Source organism: Pogoniulus pusillus, chromosome 29 (genome assembly GCF_015220805.1).
Source record: "Pogoniulus pusillus isolate bPogPus1 chromosome 29, bPogPus1.pri, whole genome shotgun sequence".
Classification (NCBI taxonomy): domain Eukaryota; kingdom Metazoa; phylum Chordata; class Aves; order Piciformes; family Lybiidae; genus Pogoniulus; species Pogoniulus pusillus.
Genome location: NC_087292.1, coordinates 1803966 through 1817503, shown reverse-complemented (window position 1 = coordinate 1817503; position 13538 = coordinate 1803966). Strand labels below are relative to the sequence as shown.

Sequence of the window (13538 nt, the reverse complement as noted above, 5' to 3'; positions counted from 1 at the left end):
ACACCTCACTCTACATCAGGCTGCCCACAGCCACAGCCAGCCTGGCCTTAAACACCTCCAGGGATGAGGCTTCCACCACCTCCCTGGGCAACCTGTGCCAGGCTCTCAGCACCCTCATGCTGAACAACTTCTTCCTAAGGTCTAGCCTCAATCTGCCCCCCTCTAGCTTGGATCCATTCCCCCCCCAAGTCCTATCACCACCAAAATCCCTTCAAAGTCCCTCCCCAGTTTTCCTGTAGCCTACTTCAGATACTGGACTCACAGAACCTTAGAGGTTGGCAGGCACCTCCAGAGAGGATCAAGTCCAAGCCCCTTGCCAAGCAGCAGCACCCAGGGCAGTGCACACAGGAATGCATCCAGGTGGGTTTGGAAAGTCTCCAGAGGAGACTGCACAGCCTCTCTGGGCAGCCTGCTCCAGGGCTCTGTCACCCTCACACCAACAAAGTTTCTCCTCACATTGAGGTGAAACCTTCTCTGGTCCAGTGTCCACTGATCCTTGTCTTAATGCTGCTGACCACTGAAAAGAGCTTGGCCCAGACTCCTGCCCCTCACCCTCAGGTATTTGTACACTTTGCTCAGATCTCCTCTCAGCCTTCTCCAGCCTAAGCAGCCCCAGGGCTCAGTCTCTCTCCACATGAGAGATGCTCAAGTGCCCAAATCGTCTTCCTGGACTCTCTCCAGTAGGTCCCTGTCTCTCTTGAACCCTGTGGGGAGCCCAAAAATGGACACAGTATTCCAGGTGTGGTGTCACCAAGGCAGAGCAGAGAAGCAGCAGAGCAGAGGGGCAGCAAAGCCTCCCAGCCCTGCTGCCACACTTCTCCTGCTGCCCCCCAGGCTGCCATTGGCTCTCTTGGCCCCAGGGGCACGCTGCTGGCCCCTGCAGAACTTGCTGCCCACCAGCACTCCACGGAGCTGCTCTCCAGCAGGGCAGCCCCAACCTGCACTGCTGCCTGCTGCTGTTCCTCCCCAGATGCAGGACTCAGCCTTTGTCCTTACTGAGTTTCATGAGGTTGCCTCCCCCTGCTCTCAGCCTGTCCAGGTCTGGGTGGGTGGCAGCAGAGCCTGAGGTGTCAGCCACCCCTCCCCGGTTCTGTATCATCAGGGAACTTGCTGAGGGTGCACTCAGCAAGGTCTTTGATGAAGATATTGAACAAAGGTCACAACAAAGCTCCCTCAGAGCCTTCTCTACTCCAAACTGAATGACCCCAACTCTCTCAGCCTGTCCCCCTAGGAGAGGACCTCCAGCCTCCTGCTCACCCCCTGGCACAGTGCCTACTGACAGAGGCAAAGGTAGCACTGTTAGCATCAGAGGTTCTCCAGCAATCTTTATTTGGAAGTTGGAGCAAGCAGAACTTAAAAAGCCCTTCCCAAACCATCCAGACAGTAGAACAAAAGAGCCAAGTCACTAAAGGTGGAGCAGCAGGGCTGGGCAAAAGCTCTGCCCAGGCTGCCTTCGGGGCAGCTCTCAGGAGAAGCCAGCTAAGCGCTGCAGTTGCATGGAAGCAAGATCAGACAAGCAGAAGCAAAGCAATCGAGGGAGCAGTGAGCAAATGGTCATCCTCTGCCTGAAAGCAGCACCTGCAGCTCCTTGCTGTCATCATCACTCCCCCACGAGGGCAGAGCTCTTAAGTGCACATCTCCACCACCTCAGTGCAGCCACTGCTTAGAAACGTTCCTTAACCTTTGGTTCTGAGCCAACTTAGGCTGAAGTGGTTGAAATCTCTTTTGGTTTGCTAACTTTTGAGTTTCCCAGCATGGGTGGCTAACTCCTGCAGAACAAACCCCAGCCCACTGGCAACAGCAGGCTCTGAGCTGTCCCTTGCAGCTAGGTGAGGAGCAGTACTTGTGCCAAGAGGCACTGCAGGCAGTGGCTCCAGAGGCAGTCACACACTGGTGCCCTTAAAAGCCTCCAGCCTGACTGTGAGAAGCCCCAGCTGTAATCAGAGCTCCTCACTTCAGACTCCACATCCCTGTGGGCACAGCTGCAAGGTAGGAGAGCAGCTGATGCCTTCTGAATGATTCTGTGACAAACAGACTGGTTTTGGTGGTGGACATGCAAGGGGCTCTTGTCCAGCTCCAGCAGGAAGGATGCTCTGCAGCAAGAGCGTGGCAAGGGCAGGCAGTGCCAGGTGTGTGCTGAAACAGTGCTGGTGCAGAACACTGAGTCATGATTTAAGGCAAAATAACCTCCAATAAACAACTCCCAAGAGCCACCAGAAACAATATTGTGGGGAATCTGAGGGGCTCAGTCAGCATCACAAAATAGAAAAGCATTTTAGCTGAGGAACCAGAGAGTGTCAGAGGGAAGGAGAGAGGGAGAGCATCCCTGCTTTGGGACTAAGGAGTATTATTCATCAGGGTTTGTAATAAGTTTGCAGAACACTACAAGAAGTTTGGGTTTGCAGCCTCTTCCTTGGACTAGGCCTGCAGAAACAATATCAGAAGATGCAGATGTCTGGAGTCCAAAGTGCAGTTGAAACTTCACTCCCTTGAGGACTTCAAAGTGGGAAGCAGCACTGCTCATGTCAAGCTAAAGAGACAAACCAGAAAGGAGTTAGCAGGTGAGTGCCAGGGAGTGCAGTAAGCATTTCAAGCCAGCAGCACTTCACTTCTCTGGGCCCACACTGCAGGGCTGTGGGCAACCTGATCTGGCTGAGGATGCCCCTGCTGACTGCAGGAGGGGCTGTGACTGGATGAGCTTCGGAGATCCCTTCCAACCCAGACCACTCCATGACTCTCACCTTTCAATTACAAAGGCACAGCAGCAATTTCCCTTCCAGAACACGAGGGGCTGCAAAAAGAAAGCAGCAGACCCAGGGGCTGCTAACAGCCAGCCCTAAGAACTGACTTGTTGAGCTGGCAAGGGCTAAATGCAGGCTCAGCCTAGTCCAGGTATTACTAAAGGCTCAGAGCAGCTTTAGTTGCACTGAGGGACACGAGGCCTTCAGACAGCACCTGCAAGGGGCAGCAGAGAACTCTTCCAAAGCTGCCTTCACTTAACGAATCCTTTATGCCATAAACCATTCCCATACATTCCTGAGGCTCAGCCACTCCAATCTGCCTGAGGGCCTTTGAAGGTAGCCACACTCTGATTAGGGAGCTGAGCCTCCAGAGGCTCCTTCTCTATTTCTTGCTCTTCTTTCAGTTGGAGAAAGAACTAAGAGGGAGATTTGTGCTGGTGAGGCCTTGTTTAAACTCAGGGCTGCAGGGCTGGGCTAGGCTGTAGATCTGCAGTGATTGGCAGCCAGGCTGGAGGACAGAGGCAGGAGGCACCCACGGGCCTGAGGAATCATACTCATAGAATCAAACAGGTTGGAAGAGAGCTCCAAGCTCAGCCAGCCCAACCTAGCACCCAGCCCTGCCCAACCAACCAGACCATGGCACTAAGTGCCCCAGCCAGGCTTGGCTGCAACACCTCCAGCCACGGCCACTCCACCACCTCCCTGGGCAGCCCATTCCAATGCCAATCACCCTCTCTGCCCTGGCACAGCTTGAGCCCAACCCCACCTGGCTATAGCCTCCCTGCAGGCAGCTGCAGGCAGCAATGAGCTCTGCCCTGAGCCTCCTCTGCTGCAGGCTGCACCCCCCCAGATCCCTCAGCCTCTCCTCACAGGGCTCTGCTCCAGGCCCATCCCCAGCCTTGCTGCCCTTCTCCAAACACCTTCCAGCACCTCAGCAGCTCTCTGCAATGGAGGAGCCCAGAACTGGACACAGCACTCAGGGTCTGGCCTGAGCAGTACTGAACACAGGGGCACAAGAACCTCCCTTGTCCTGCTGCCCACACTGCTCCTGAGCCAGCCCAGGATGCCATTGGCTCTGCTGCCTACCTGGGCACACTGCTGCCTCATCTCCAGCTCCTCTCTCCCAGCACCCCCAGCTCCCTCTCTGCCTGCCTGCTCTCACACACTCTATCTGGGACTGCCCACAGGCCTGAGGGTTCCTTACCTGTCAATCAAGGAATCTCTCATTTTGGTAGCAATGGTGCTGGGCTGCGCTTGGTTCAGCCTGAAGATGCTCTCGATGACAGAGAGCTCGGTGCTGGTGGTGTCCAGCCCGCAGAACGCACACCAGTCGTTAACCACCATCCCTGCCGCCACCACCTCGCTGCCGCGATTCACCGTCCCGGCCTGCAGAGGGACAGCCTCCAGTCAGCAGCTGCAGCAGCAGCAGCACCACCACCACCACCACCACCACCCCTCTTCAGCATCCTGCAGTGCAGAACCTCAGCTCGCACCCCCAGGAGACAGAGCAAGGGGCAGTGGACAGGAACTGCAAGCCCAGGAAGTGAGGGACTACTGATAAGGGTTTGTAATGATAGGAGGAGGAGGAATGGGTTTGAAGTGGCAGAGGGGAGATTGAAAGTGGATGTTAGGAAGGGGTTTTTTCAGAGGGAGGGTAGTGAGACACTGGCACAGGTTGCCCAGGGAGGGTGGTGAGACAATGGCACAGGTTGAGGGTGGTGAGACACTGGCAAAGGTTGCCCAGGGTGGTTGTAGAGCACAGAAGCACCCAATGTGATCTTTGATCACATTGGGTGCTTCTGTGCTCTACAACCTCCCTGGAGGTGTTCAGGACCAGGCTGGATGAGGCCTTAAGTGACCTGTTCTTGTGGGAGGTGTCCAAGAGGTTGGAACTAGATGAGCTTTAAGGTCCCTTCCAACCTAAACCATTCTGATTCTATGATTTTAAGTCCCACCTCAACTGTTTAGTCTGGGAAAGAGCAGCCTGAGAGGGATCTCATCAGTGCTGATCCATACTCAAGGTGTGGCTGTCAGGAGGGTGGCATCAGGCTTTGTTCAGTGGTGCCCAGTGACAGGACAAGAGGTAATGGGCACAAATTTGAACAGCTGAACACAATGGGGAGCTTCTTTGTGGGTGCTGGAGCAGGCTGCCCAGAGAGGTTGTGCAGTGCCCCTCTCTGGAGGCATTCAAGCCCCATCTGAATGTGCTCCTGAGTGGACCTACCCTGGGTGATCCTGCTCTGGCACAGGAGTTGGCCTCAGTTATCTCCAGAGGTCACTTCAAATCCCTAGCACTCTGTGCTTCTGTGGTTGTGCCACCAAGAAAGACACCAGAGAAAAAGACAACCTTTCATGTCTGGAGAGAGAAGTCTGCCCCATGCAGTCAAATCAGAGCTCTAAGTGGGAAGCTAAAGGCAGAGCAGCTGTGAGAGTCTCAAGTTAGTAGGTCATTTGCAACGACCTAACTCTGGTTTTCATGCTGCTACTACAGTTAGCACTGTGAAAGTGCCTTTTGTCTCTGTGTTATGATAGAGAGTGACTGGGTTTTTCTTCATCAAGCCAAGAACATCCCTCCTGAAATGCAGCTTTGCCTTAGGAAAGAACTGAAGGTGCTTTCAAACCACCCAGTTGAGGCAGGCACCAAAACTGTGAGACTGGCATGGAAAACAACTCAAGTTGGAAGAGTCTCTTGGTGGTTTCATGTAGGATGTAGTTCACTGAGGAGCCACCTCTGGGTACAGTGCTGGCAGGGTATGTTTTACACAGGGAGTAGGCCATGAGCAGGTTAAATGGGAACTGGAGGAAACAAAACTACACCTGTAAGAAAAGATTAGTGTTTGTGGTCTACTTGAATTGTAGGAGTCAAACCCATCAGCCTTGAGGATGGGAACAAATGTCCTGTGAAAGCAAGACAGCTGCTCTCCTGGGGACACCTTCTGGTCTCTGATGCTGCCTCTTAGGTGTCTCTGAAGTATTAGAGCTAAGAGTAGATTTGGATTGGATGTTAGGAGCAAATTCTTTCCTGTGAGGTTGGTGGAACACAAGAACAGGTCACCCAGGGAGGCAGTTGAGGCCCCATCCTTGGAGATATTCAAGGTCAGGCTTGACAAGTGTCTGTGTGGGCAACCTGATCTAGCAGAGGATGTCCCTGCTCACTGCAGGGGATTGGAGCAGATGATCTTTAGAGGTCTCTTCCAACCCAGACTCTTCTAATTCTACAAATCCAAGTGAGCAGAGCCAGGATGTTATCAGTTCTAATCAGCACTGCCTTAGGCCAAATCACGACCTCACACTTTCCAATGACACCCATCCCAGCAGGGCCAACCTTCAGAAGCAACCCCAAGGTGCTGAGCAGCTTGTTCAGGCCCAGAACTCTATGTCAGAGAACATTTCTCCTGAGCTTTGCCCTCTTCAAGCCTTCTCCACCTCTCCCACTTGGAACAAGCTGTGCAGAGGAAGCAGCATTTAGGAGCTGAGGAGCTGCTGAAACACTCAAAGTGAGGAGTGGGCTGGAAGGGAATGGCAAGAGGAAACACGAGCCCCAGAGTGCCTTACCACGAGGGGGACCTGCAGCAGTGAGGAGAGCTCATCCTGGTCATCGATGGAGGTTTTGGGGTGCACAATTCCCCCTTGGTTACTAAAAATGCAGTAACTTCCTACCAGCACCTGGTCTGCTACTGTCTGTCTGAAAACCTCAACCTTCAGGACATCTGCCAAGATCTCTTCTGTCTCCTGGAAACACAAAGAGAAAACAAAGCCTTTAGCAAAGAGGTGCTGCACAGTTTGAAGTCAAGCTGCTCCTGCAGCTGGGATCCTGCCCTCTGAAAGCCTGTCCACACTTCCACAATCCAACCCCACCTAGGATACTGCAACACCACCTGGAATCCTGCATCCAGCTCTGGGCTCCTCAGCTCAGGAGGGACAGGGATCTGCTGGAGAGAGCCCAAGGGAGGGCTCCTAGGATGCTGCAGGGACTGCAGCACTGCCTGAGGAGGAGAGGCTGAGAGTTTGCAGAGGAGAAGGCTGAGAGGGGACCTGAGCAATGTCTGTAGGTAGCTGAGGGCTGGGGGGCAGGAAGGGAGGCACAGGGACAGCCTCTGCTCACCTGTGCCCTGCCACAGGACAAGGGCAAGGGAGGGAAACTGCAGCACAGGAGGTTGCAGCTCAACATGGGGAAGAACTTCTTGGCTGGAAGGGTCCCAGAGCCCTGGCACAGGCTGCCCAGAGAGGTTGTGGAGTCTCCTCCTCTGGAGCCTTCCCAGCCCTGTCTGGATGTGTTCCTGTGCCACCTGTGCTGGATTCTCTGCTGCTGCTCTGCCCGGGGCTGGGCTGGCAGCTCTCCAGAGGCCCCTCCTAGCCCCTGACATTCTGTGATCATTACAAAACACCTACTCAATCTTTGATGCTGTTATGGTATCAGTTCTCAAACACAAAGGAACTGCAACCTTCTCTCCTCTGGACTTAAAACTTTCATGGAAGAACCTTCCCTCTCCCTTCACTCTGTCCCCACACAGACCACCACAGCTTGTTTTAACTACTGCAAAGCTCAGGGTGCTCAGCAGTAGCTTCTAACCACTGCTGAGGTCCTGACTAATCTCTTCTTCATGCTCTACCACACCCATCCACACCCTCTTTCATTCAGTCAGTTTTATCCCTGACTCTACTTTGGCAATGATTTTCTCCCCACCCTGAGTGAATTTCTATAGGCAAAGCTTGCTCCCAGGGTGTTTCTCTTGTGCAGGAACTGGCTAGAACAGGCCTGTACCTCACTGCAGCTCTAAGTGAAGACAACCCAGCTGCTTGTCTTCAACCCCTGCAGAAAGTGTGACAAGGAGGGTATTCTGCAGCTCTCAAAGGCTTCAGTTTTGGTGAGGTGCGGTGCCCCTGACAATACACTGCCCCTCTGCAGAGAGCATGCTGAACAAGAGGGCACCCTGGGGCAAGAGTTCCACACCCACAAATGAACACAAGATAAAAAGCTGAACTGAAACCAAGCCAGAAGTCCAAAATCCATTTCTGAGACCTCTCTGGAGCAGAAAGGAAAGGGTGAGGCAGCACAGCTCCTGCCTGCCCTTAGCTGAGCTGCCAGCACCGCTCCGAGCCCCTGCTGACACAGGCAGTGATCCTCAACACCTCCAATCCCCAGCTGCAGCCTGGCAATCATTTCACACCCATCCAGGGTGAATTTCCAGCTGGGCTGGAGCCACACACCCTGTCAAGGTCTGGGTGCACCAGAGCTACGTAGTCGTTGCAGGTGGTGACGTTGCCCAGCGCCGAGAGCCTCTCCTCCACCCGCTGGATCCGGACGGAATCTGGGAGGCTGTTGCGGATGTGCTGCAGCTCCTGGTCCGTGGTACTGCTTGGCACTAACAGGCCATGCCTGTTCCCTAAAATGGCAAACAAAAAGAGTGTTTCCAGGGCCTTTCCCACCTTCCTGATGGGCACAAACCAGCCTGGAGTGCCCTTGGCCTGCCCCCACAAGGTGCTACTGGCCAGGCTGCAGAGAGAGGTTTGCTGGGTGGACTGCTGCGGGGGGTAAGGAAGTGGCTGGATGGTGGCACCCAGAGGGTGGTGCTCAAAGACTCCAAGTCCAGCTGGAGAGCAGTGCCAAGTGGTGTCCCTCAGGGGCTGGGACCTGTGCTGTTTAATACTCTGATCACTGCTATAGCCAGCAGGGCCCAGTACACCATCGGCAGTGTGCAGGTGACAGCAAGCCCAGTGCTGCTGTCAGCATGCCAAAGGGGCAGGATGGCACCCAGAGGGAACTGGAAAGATTGAGAGCTCTGCCCAGGTGAACCTCAGGAGGTTCAGCAAGAGCAAGGGCAGGGATCTGCACCTGGGCCAGAGCAGTCCTCACTGTCAACACAGGCTGGGGCAGGAGGGGATGGAAAGCAGCTCTGAGGGAAAGGACTTGGGGGTGTTGGTGGGGGAGAAGCTGGACAGGAGCAGGCAGTGTGAGACTGCAGCACAGAAGGCCAAGGGCAGCCTGGGCAGCATCCAAAGTAGTGTGGGCAGAGATGGAGAGAGGAGATCTTGCCCCTCTGCTGAGACCTCATCTGCCAGGGCTGTGCCCAGCTGTGGAGCCCTCAGCATAGAATGGGCATGGACCTGATGGAGAGAGTCCAGAGGAGGCCACGAAAATGCTCAGGGGGTTGGAGCAGCTCTGCTGCAAGGACAGGCTGAGGGAGCTGGGGGTGTGCAGCCTGCAGAGGAGAAGACTCCTGGGAGACCTAATAACAACCTTCCAGTACTTGGAGTCTACAAGAAGGATTGAGAGAGACTGTTCATGAAGGCCTGCAGGGACAGGACGAGGGCAATGGCTTCAATCTAGAGCAGAGCAGATGGAGATTGGATGTGAGGAACAAGTTCTGCATCAGGAGGCTGCTGCAGCACTGCAACAGGTTGCCCAGGGAGGTGCTTGAGGCCCAGCCCTGGAGATAATCAAGGTGAGGCTCAAGAGGGTCTGGGCAACCTGCTGTAGTTGAGGATGTCCCTGTTAACTGCAGAGGAGGTTGGACTGGATGAGCTTTGGAGGTCCCTTCCAATCCAGACCATTCTGTGATCCTATGCCTCCCAAGTCCAGAAATCAAGAGAAGTTAACGTTGCCATCTAAAACCAACACAGCCCAGGATGAAGGGAGAAGCAGAGTGAAGCCCACACTTAGAGCAGAAAAGGGTGAACAGCTCTGCCTTGGAGCACTTCTTTTATGCAGCAGAACTGAAGGCAGCCTGAGGTTCTCAATGGCACACTTTGGCTAGAGGAAATGACCTCAAGTTGGGCCAGGGGAGGCTCAGGGTGGAGATGAGGAAAAAATTCTTTGCTGCAAGAGTGGTCAGGCACTGGCACAGGCTGCCCAGGGAGATGGTGGAGTCCCCACCCCTGGAGGTGTCTAAAAGCTGCCTGGATGTGGTGCTGAGGGCCGTGGGTTAGCAGCAGTGATGGGACAGTGACCTCTAGAATCATACAATCAACCAGGTTGGAAGAGACCTCCAAGATCTTCCAGTCCAAACTATCAACTCACTCTAGGTGAGTCTTGGACTCGATGGCCTCAAAGGTCTCTTCCAACCTCAACAGTTCTGTGACTCTGTGACTCAGAATTCCCCCTAGAGATGCCAGTGCCAGCACAGAACAGCCAGGTGGAGCTTGTTTGCTTTGCTTCAGCAGGGCAGGGCAGTGAGGGGGGATGGGCGTTCTCCTCAAGGAACAAAGCTCAAGGAAGAATGGGTCTGACTGAACAGGGTCTCACCAGCTAGAGACAGATGAGAGCCTTTTTGCTGACTTAACAACAGTATGGTAGGGGTTGGAAGAGACCTCTGAAGATCAGAGTCCAACTCCCCCAACACAGCAGGGTCACCTGAAAGCAGATCACACAGGAAAACGTCCATGGGGTCCTTGAGAGTCTCCAGAGATGGAGACTCCACCACCTCTCTGGGCAGCCTGCTCCAGTGCTTTGCCAGCCTCACAGTTCCTCCTCATCTTCAGAGGCAACTTCCTTTGGTCAAGTCTACGTTCACCACCTCTTGTGCTGTCACTGAGCACCACTGAGCAGAGTCTGGTCCCATCTCCCTGGCACCCACCCCTTAGATATTTGTAAGCATTCATCAGACCCTCCCCCCAGCCTCCTCTTCTCCAGGCTAATCACCCCCACCTGTCCCAGCCCTTCCTCATATGATACATTTCTTATTGCCTCCACCCTCTCTGGACTCTGCCCCTCCACTGCTGTCACAGTCATCAGCCTTAAGAAAGCAGAAACCTCTCCCAGTTTGCCAGAGAGAAGACACACAGCTGGCTGTAGCCCATCTCTCAGCCTCCAGAGGCAAATGCTCCCCACTACTGCAGCTCTTTGCTATGCAATCACAGAACCAAGCAGGCTGGGAGAGACCTCCAAGCTCAGCCAGCCCAACCTAGCACCCAGCCCTGCCCAACCAACCAGACCATGGCACTAAGTGCCCCAGCCAGGCTTGGCTGCAACACCTCCAGCCACGGCCACTCCACCACCTCCCTGGGCAGCCCATTCCAGTGCCAATCACTCTCTCTGCCAGCAACTTCCTCCTCACATCCAGCCTGAACCTGCCCTGGCACAGCTTGAGGCTGTGTCCCCTTCTTCTGCTGCTGGCTGCCTGGCAGCAGAGCCCAACCCCACCTGGCTACAGCCTCGGTTTACTCTTTCCATTTTCACCCTCTTCACACACTTGAAACACCAAAAGAAGAACTCCAGAGGGCGAGGGACGCCTCCCGTGGACTCCCCACTGCTGAACCCACGGAATGCCCCCACCGAATCGCGACGGTCTCCCCTCCTGCCCCCGCAGCCCCTCCAGGGCCGCTCCGACACCTACCCACACACATCCTGCCGATGATGCGGCAGCCGGCGATGGAGGCGTGCACCACCGGGATGGCTTCGCAGAGCTCGCCCTCGAAGACGCTGCAGGGAGAAAGCGCCGTGAGGGCAGCGCCCGGAGGGCAGCGCCGGGAGGGCAGCGCTCGGAGGGCAGCGCCCGGAGGGCAGCGCCGGGAGGGCAGCGCTCGGAGGGCAGCGCCGGGAGGGCAGCGCCGGGAGGGCAGCGCCCGGAGGGCAGCGCCGGGAGGGCAGCGCCGGGAGGGCAGCGCCGGGAGGGCAGCGCCGGGAGGGCAGCGCTCTGAGGGCAGCGCCCGGAGGGCAGCGCCCGGAGGGCAGCGCCGGGAGGGCAGCGCTCTGAGGGCAGCGCCGGGAGGGCAGCGCCGGGAGGGCAGCGCCCGGAGGGCAGCGCCGGGAGGGCAGCGCCGGGAGGGCAGCGCTCTGAGGGCAGCGCCGGGAGGGCAGCGCCGGGAGGGCAGCGCCGGGAGGGCAGCGCCGGGGCCCAAGAGCCGGCGGGCGCGGGGCGGCGCCGCCCGGGCCGAGGCCTCCAGGCCGCCTCACCTGTAGAAGTTCTCGGAGCCGCCGATGGCCACCAGGCAGTAGGCGTTGGTCAGCTTGGCGAAGCAGCCCAGCTCGTTGTTGTTCTCGAAGCTGGCGCGGACAGCCATGGCCCGGCCGGACGCGGGAGCGGCGGCGGCGAACGAAGGGGCCCAGCACCAGCGCCCAGGCACCGCTTCCGCTGCCGCTGCCCAGAGCGGCCCCGGGCCCGCCTCGGCGGATGGCGCCGCCACCGGCCGGGAGGCGCAGTGCCCCGGGCGCGCCCACACCGGGGAGGCGGGCGGGGCCCCCGGGGCTGTCCCTGTCCCACCCGGAGGAGGAGGGTGGGACCCCCGGGGGGCTCTCCCTGTCCCTGTCCCCGTGGGGCTGTCCCTGTCCCTGTCCCCGTGGGGCTGTCCCTGTCGCAGCCGGAGGAGGAGGTTGGGACCTCTGTGGGGCTGTTCCCGTCCCAGTCCCGGGCGGGACCCGCCCCGAGGGCAGTCCCCAGGGCGCGAGTGACATCCGCACGCCCCCGGGCACCGCCTGCCCCCGCCTGGCCCCTGCCGTGTCCTCGCGGCCGCGACGCCACCAGGGGCCGAGGCCACCCCCATCTGCCCTCGCAGGACACCTGCCCCCGAGGGGGCCGCTGCGGCCACCACCCCCTGAGTGCAGACGCAGCCCACGTCCAGCTGCTGCCCACCGCGGACATCTCAGCCCCCTCCAGGCTGTGCCTGGGCACCGCCCGGGCACGGACACCCATCTGCAGAGATGCCCCCTGCGTGTGGACATGCCACCCACCACCCAGGTGCCACCCGAGCGCCTCAGCGTGCCACTCGTGTTACAGGCCAGCCTGGCACCAGCTGCCACCCACGTTCAGCTACCACCTGCGTGTGGGCACCACCTGTGCCATTCCCCCACCCACCTGCAGACACCACCTATGTGCCAGCGTCAGTCACCGACAGATGCCACCCCCGTGCCCAGGCACGCAGCCTGCATCTCCCTGGCATGGCACAGGGGGCACAGAGCAGCCCTGGGCACGCTTAGCTGCCCACGAGGGACCCCACAGGACTTCTTCCCGAGAGAGCAGCTCCTTTGCTGGCTGTGACCACCTTGCCCTGCCTCTGCCCGCTCCGGGTGGGCACAGGGAGGGAAACCACTCGGGACAAAGAGAACCTGGGCTCAGCCTGCAGGCCTCAGTGGGCAAACAGATGCCAGCTGTAGCAGTGGTTGTGCTGCCTGGGTGGTTTTGGGGGAGGGGAATGGCTCTTTCCCAAACGAGTCCAAAGGCTGTGGAGGTGTGGATTGAGCTCATGCCACTTTACTGCCATAATCAAGAGCAGTGTGGGCACAGGGCAAGGGAGGGGATTGTGCCCCTTGGCTCTGCTCTCCTCAGCCCCCACCTGCACTCCTGGGGGCAGTTCTGCAGCCCCCAGCACAAGCAGCACATGGAAGTGTTGGAGCCAGTGCAGAGGAGGCCACCAAGATGCTGAGAGGGCTGCAGCAGCTCTGCTGTGAGCACAGGCTGAGAGAGTTGGGGCTGTGCAGGCTGGAGAGGAGAAGGCTTGGAGGAGACCTTGGAGTGGCCTTGCAGGATCTGAGGGGGGCTGCAGGAAGGCTGGGGAGGGACTATTGACAAGGGCTGGGAATGAGAGGAGGAGGAATGGGTTTGAAGTGGCAGAGGGGAGATTGGAGGTGGATGTTAGGAAGAAGTTGTTTGCAGGGAGGGTGGTGAGAGACTGGCACAGGTTGGGGGTGTTGAGAGACTGGCACAGGTTGAGGGTGGTGAGACACTGGCACAGGTTTCCCAGGGAGGTGTTGAGGACCAGGCTGGATGAGACCTTGAGCAACCTGTTCCAGCAGGAGGTGTCCCTGCCCATGGCAGGGGATTTGGCACTGGCTGAACTTCGAGCTCCCATCCAACCCAA

At 57.5% G+C, this 13538-nt stretch overlaps 2 protein-coding genes across 2 annotated transcripts; one reads left to right on the top strand and one right to left on the bottom strand.

Annotated features, from left to right (window-relative positions):
* Nucleotides 1-1299: 1299 nt before the first annotated feature.
* On the bottom strand, nucleotides 1300-11850 carry LOC135188283 (eukaryotic translation initiation factor 6-like). Its single transcript, XM_064167624.1, has 6 exons — nucleotides 11638-11850; nucleotides 11078-11163; nucleotides 7953-8128; nucleotides 6297-6473; nucleotides 3946-4127; nucleotides 1300-2530 (listed from the first exon to the last, which is right to left on the bottom strand). Exons 1-6 carry the CDS (start codon nucleotides 11742-11744, stop codon nucleotides 2521-2523), a joined length of 738 nt encoding a protein of 245 aa, XP_064023694.1. The 5' UTR covers nucleotides 11745-11850; the 3' UTR covers nucleotides 1300-2520.
* LOC135188090 (uncharacterized) lies at nucleotides 11743-12718 on the top strand. Its single transcript, XM_064167316.1, has 2 exons — nucleotides 11743-11914; nucleotides 12087-12718. Exons 1-2 carry the CDS (start codon nucleotides 11743-11745, stop codon nucleotides 12716-12718), a joined length of 804 nt encoding a protein of 267 aa, XP_064023386.1.
* The last annotated feature ends 820 nt before the right edge of the window (nucleotides 12719-13538 follow it).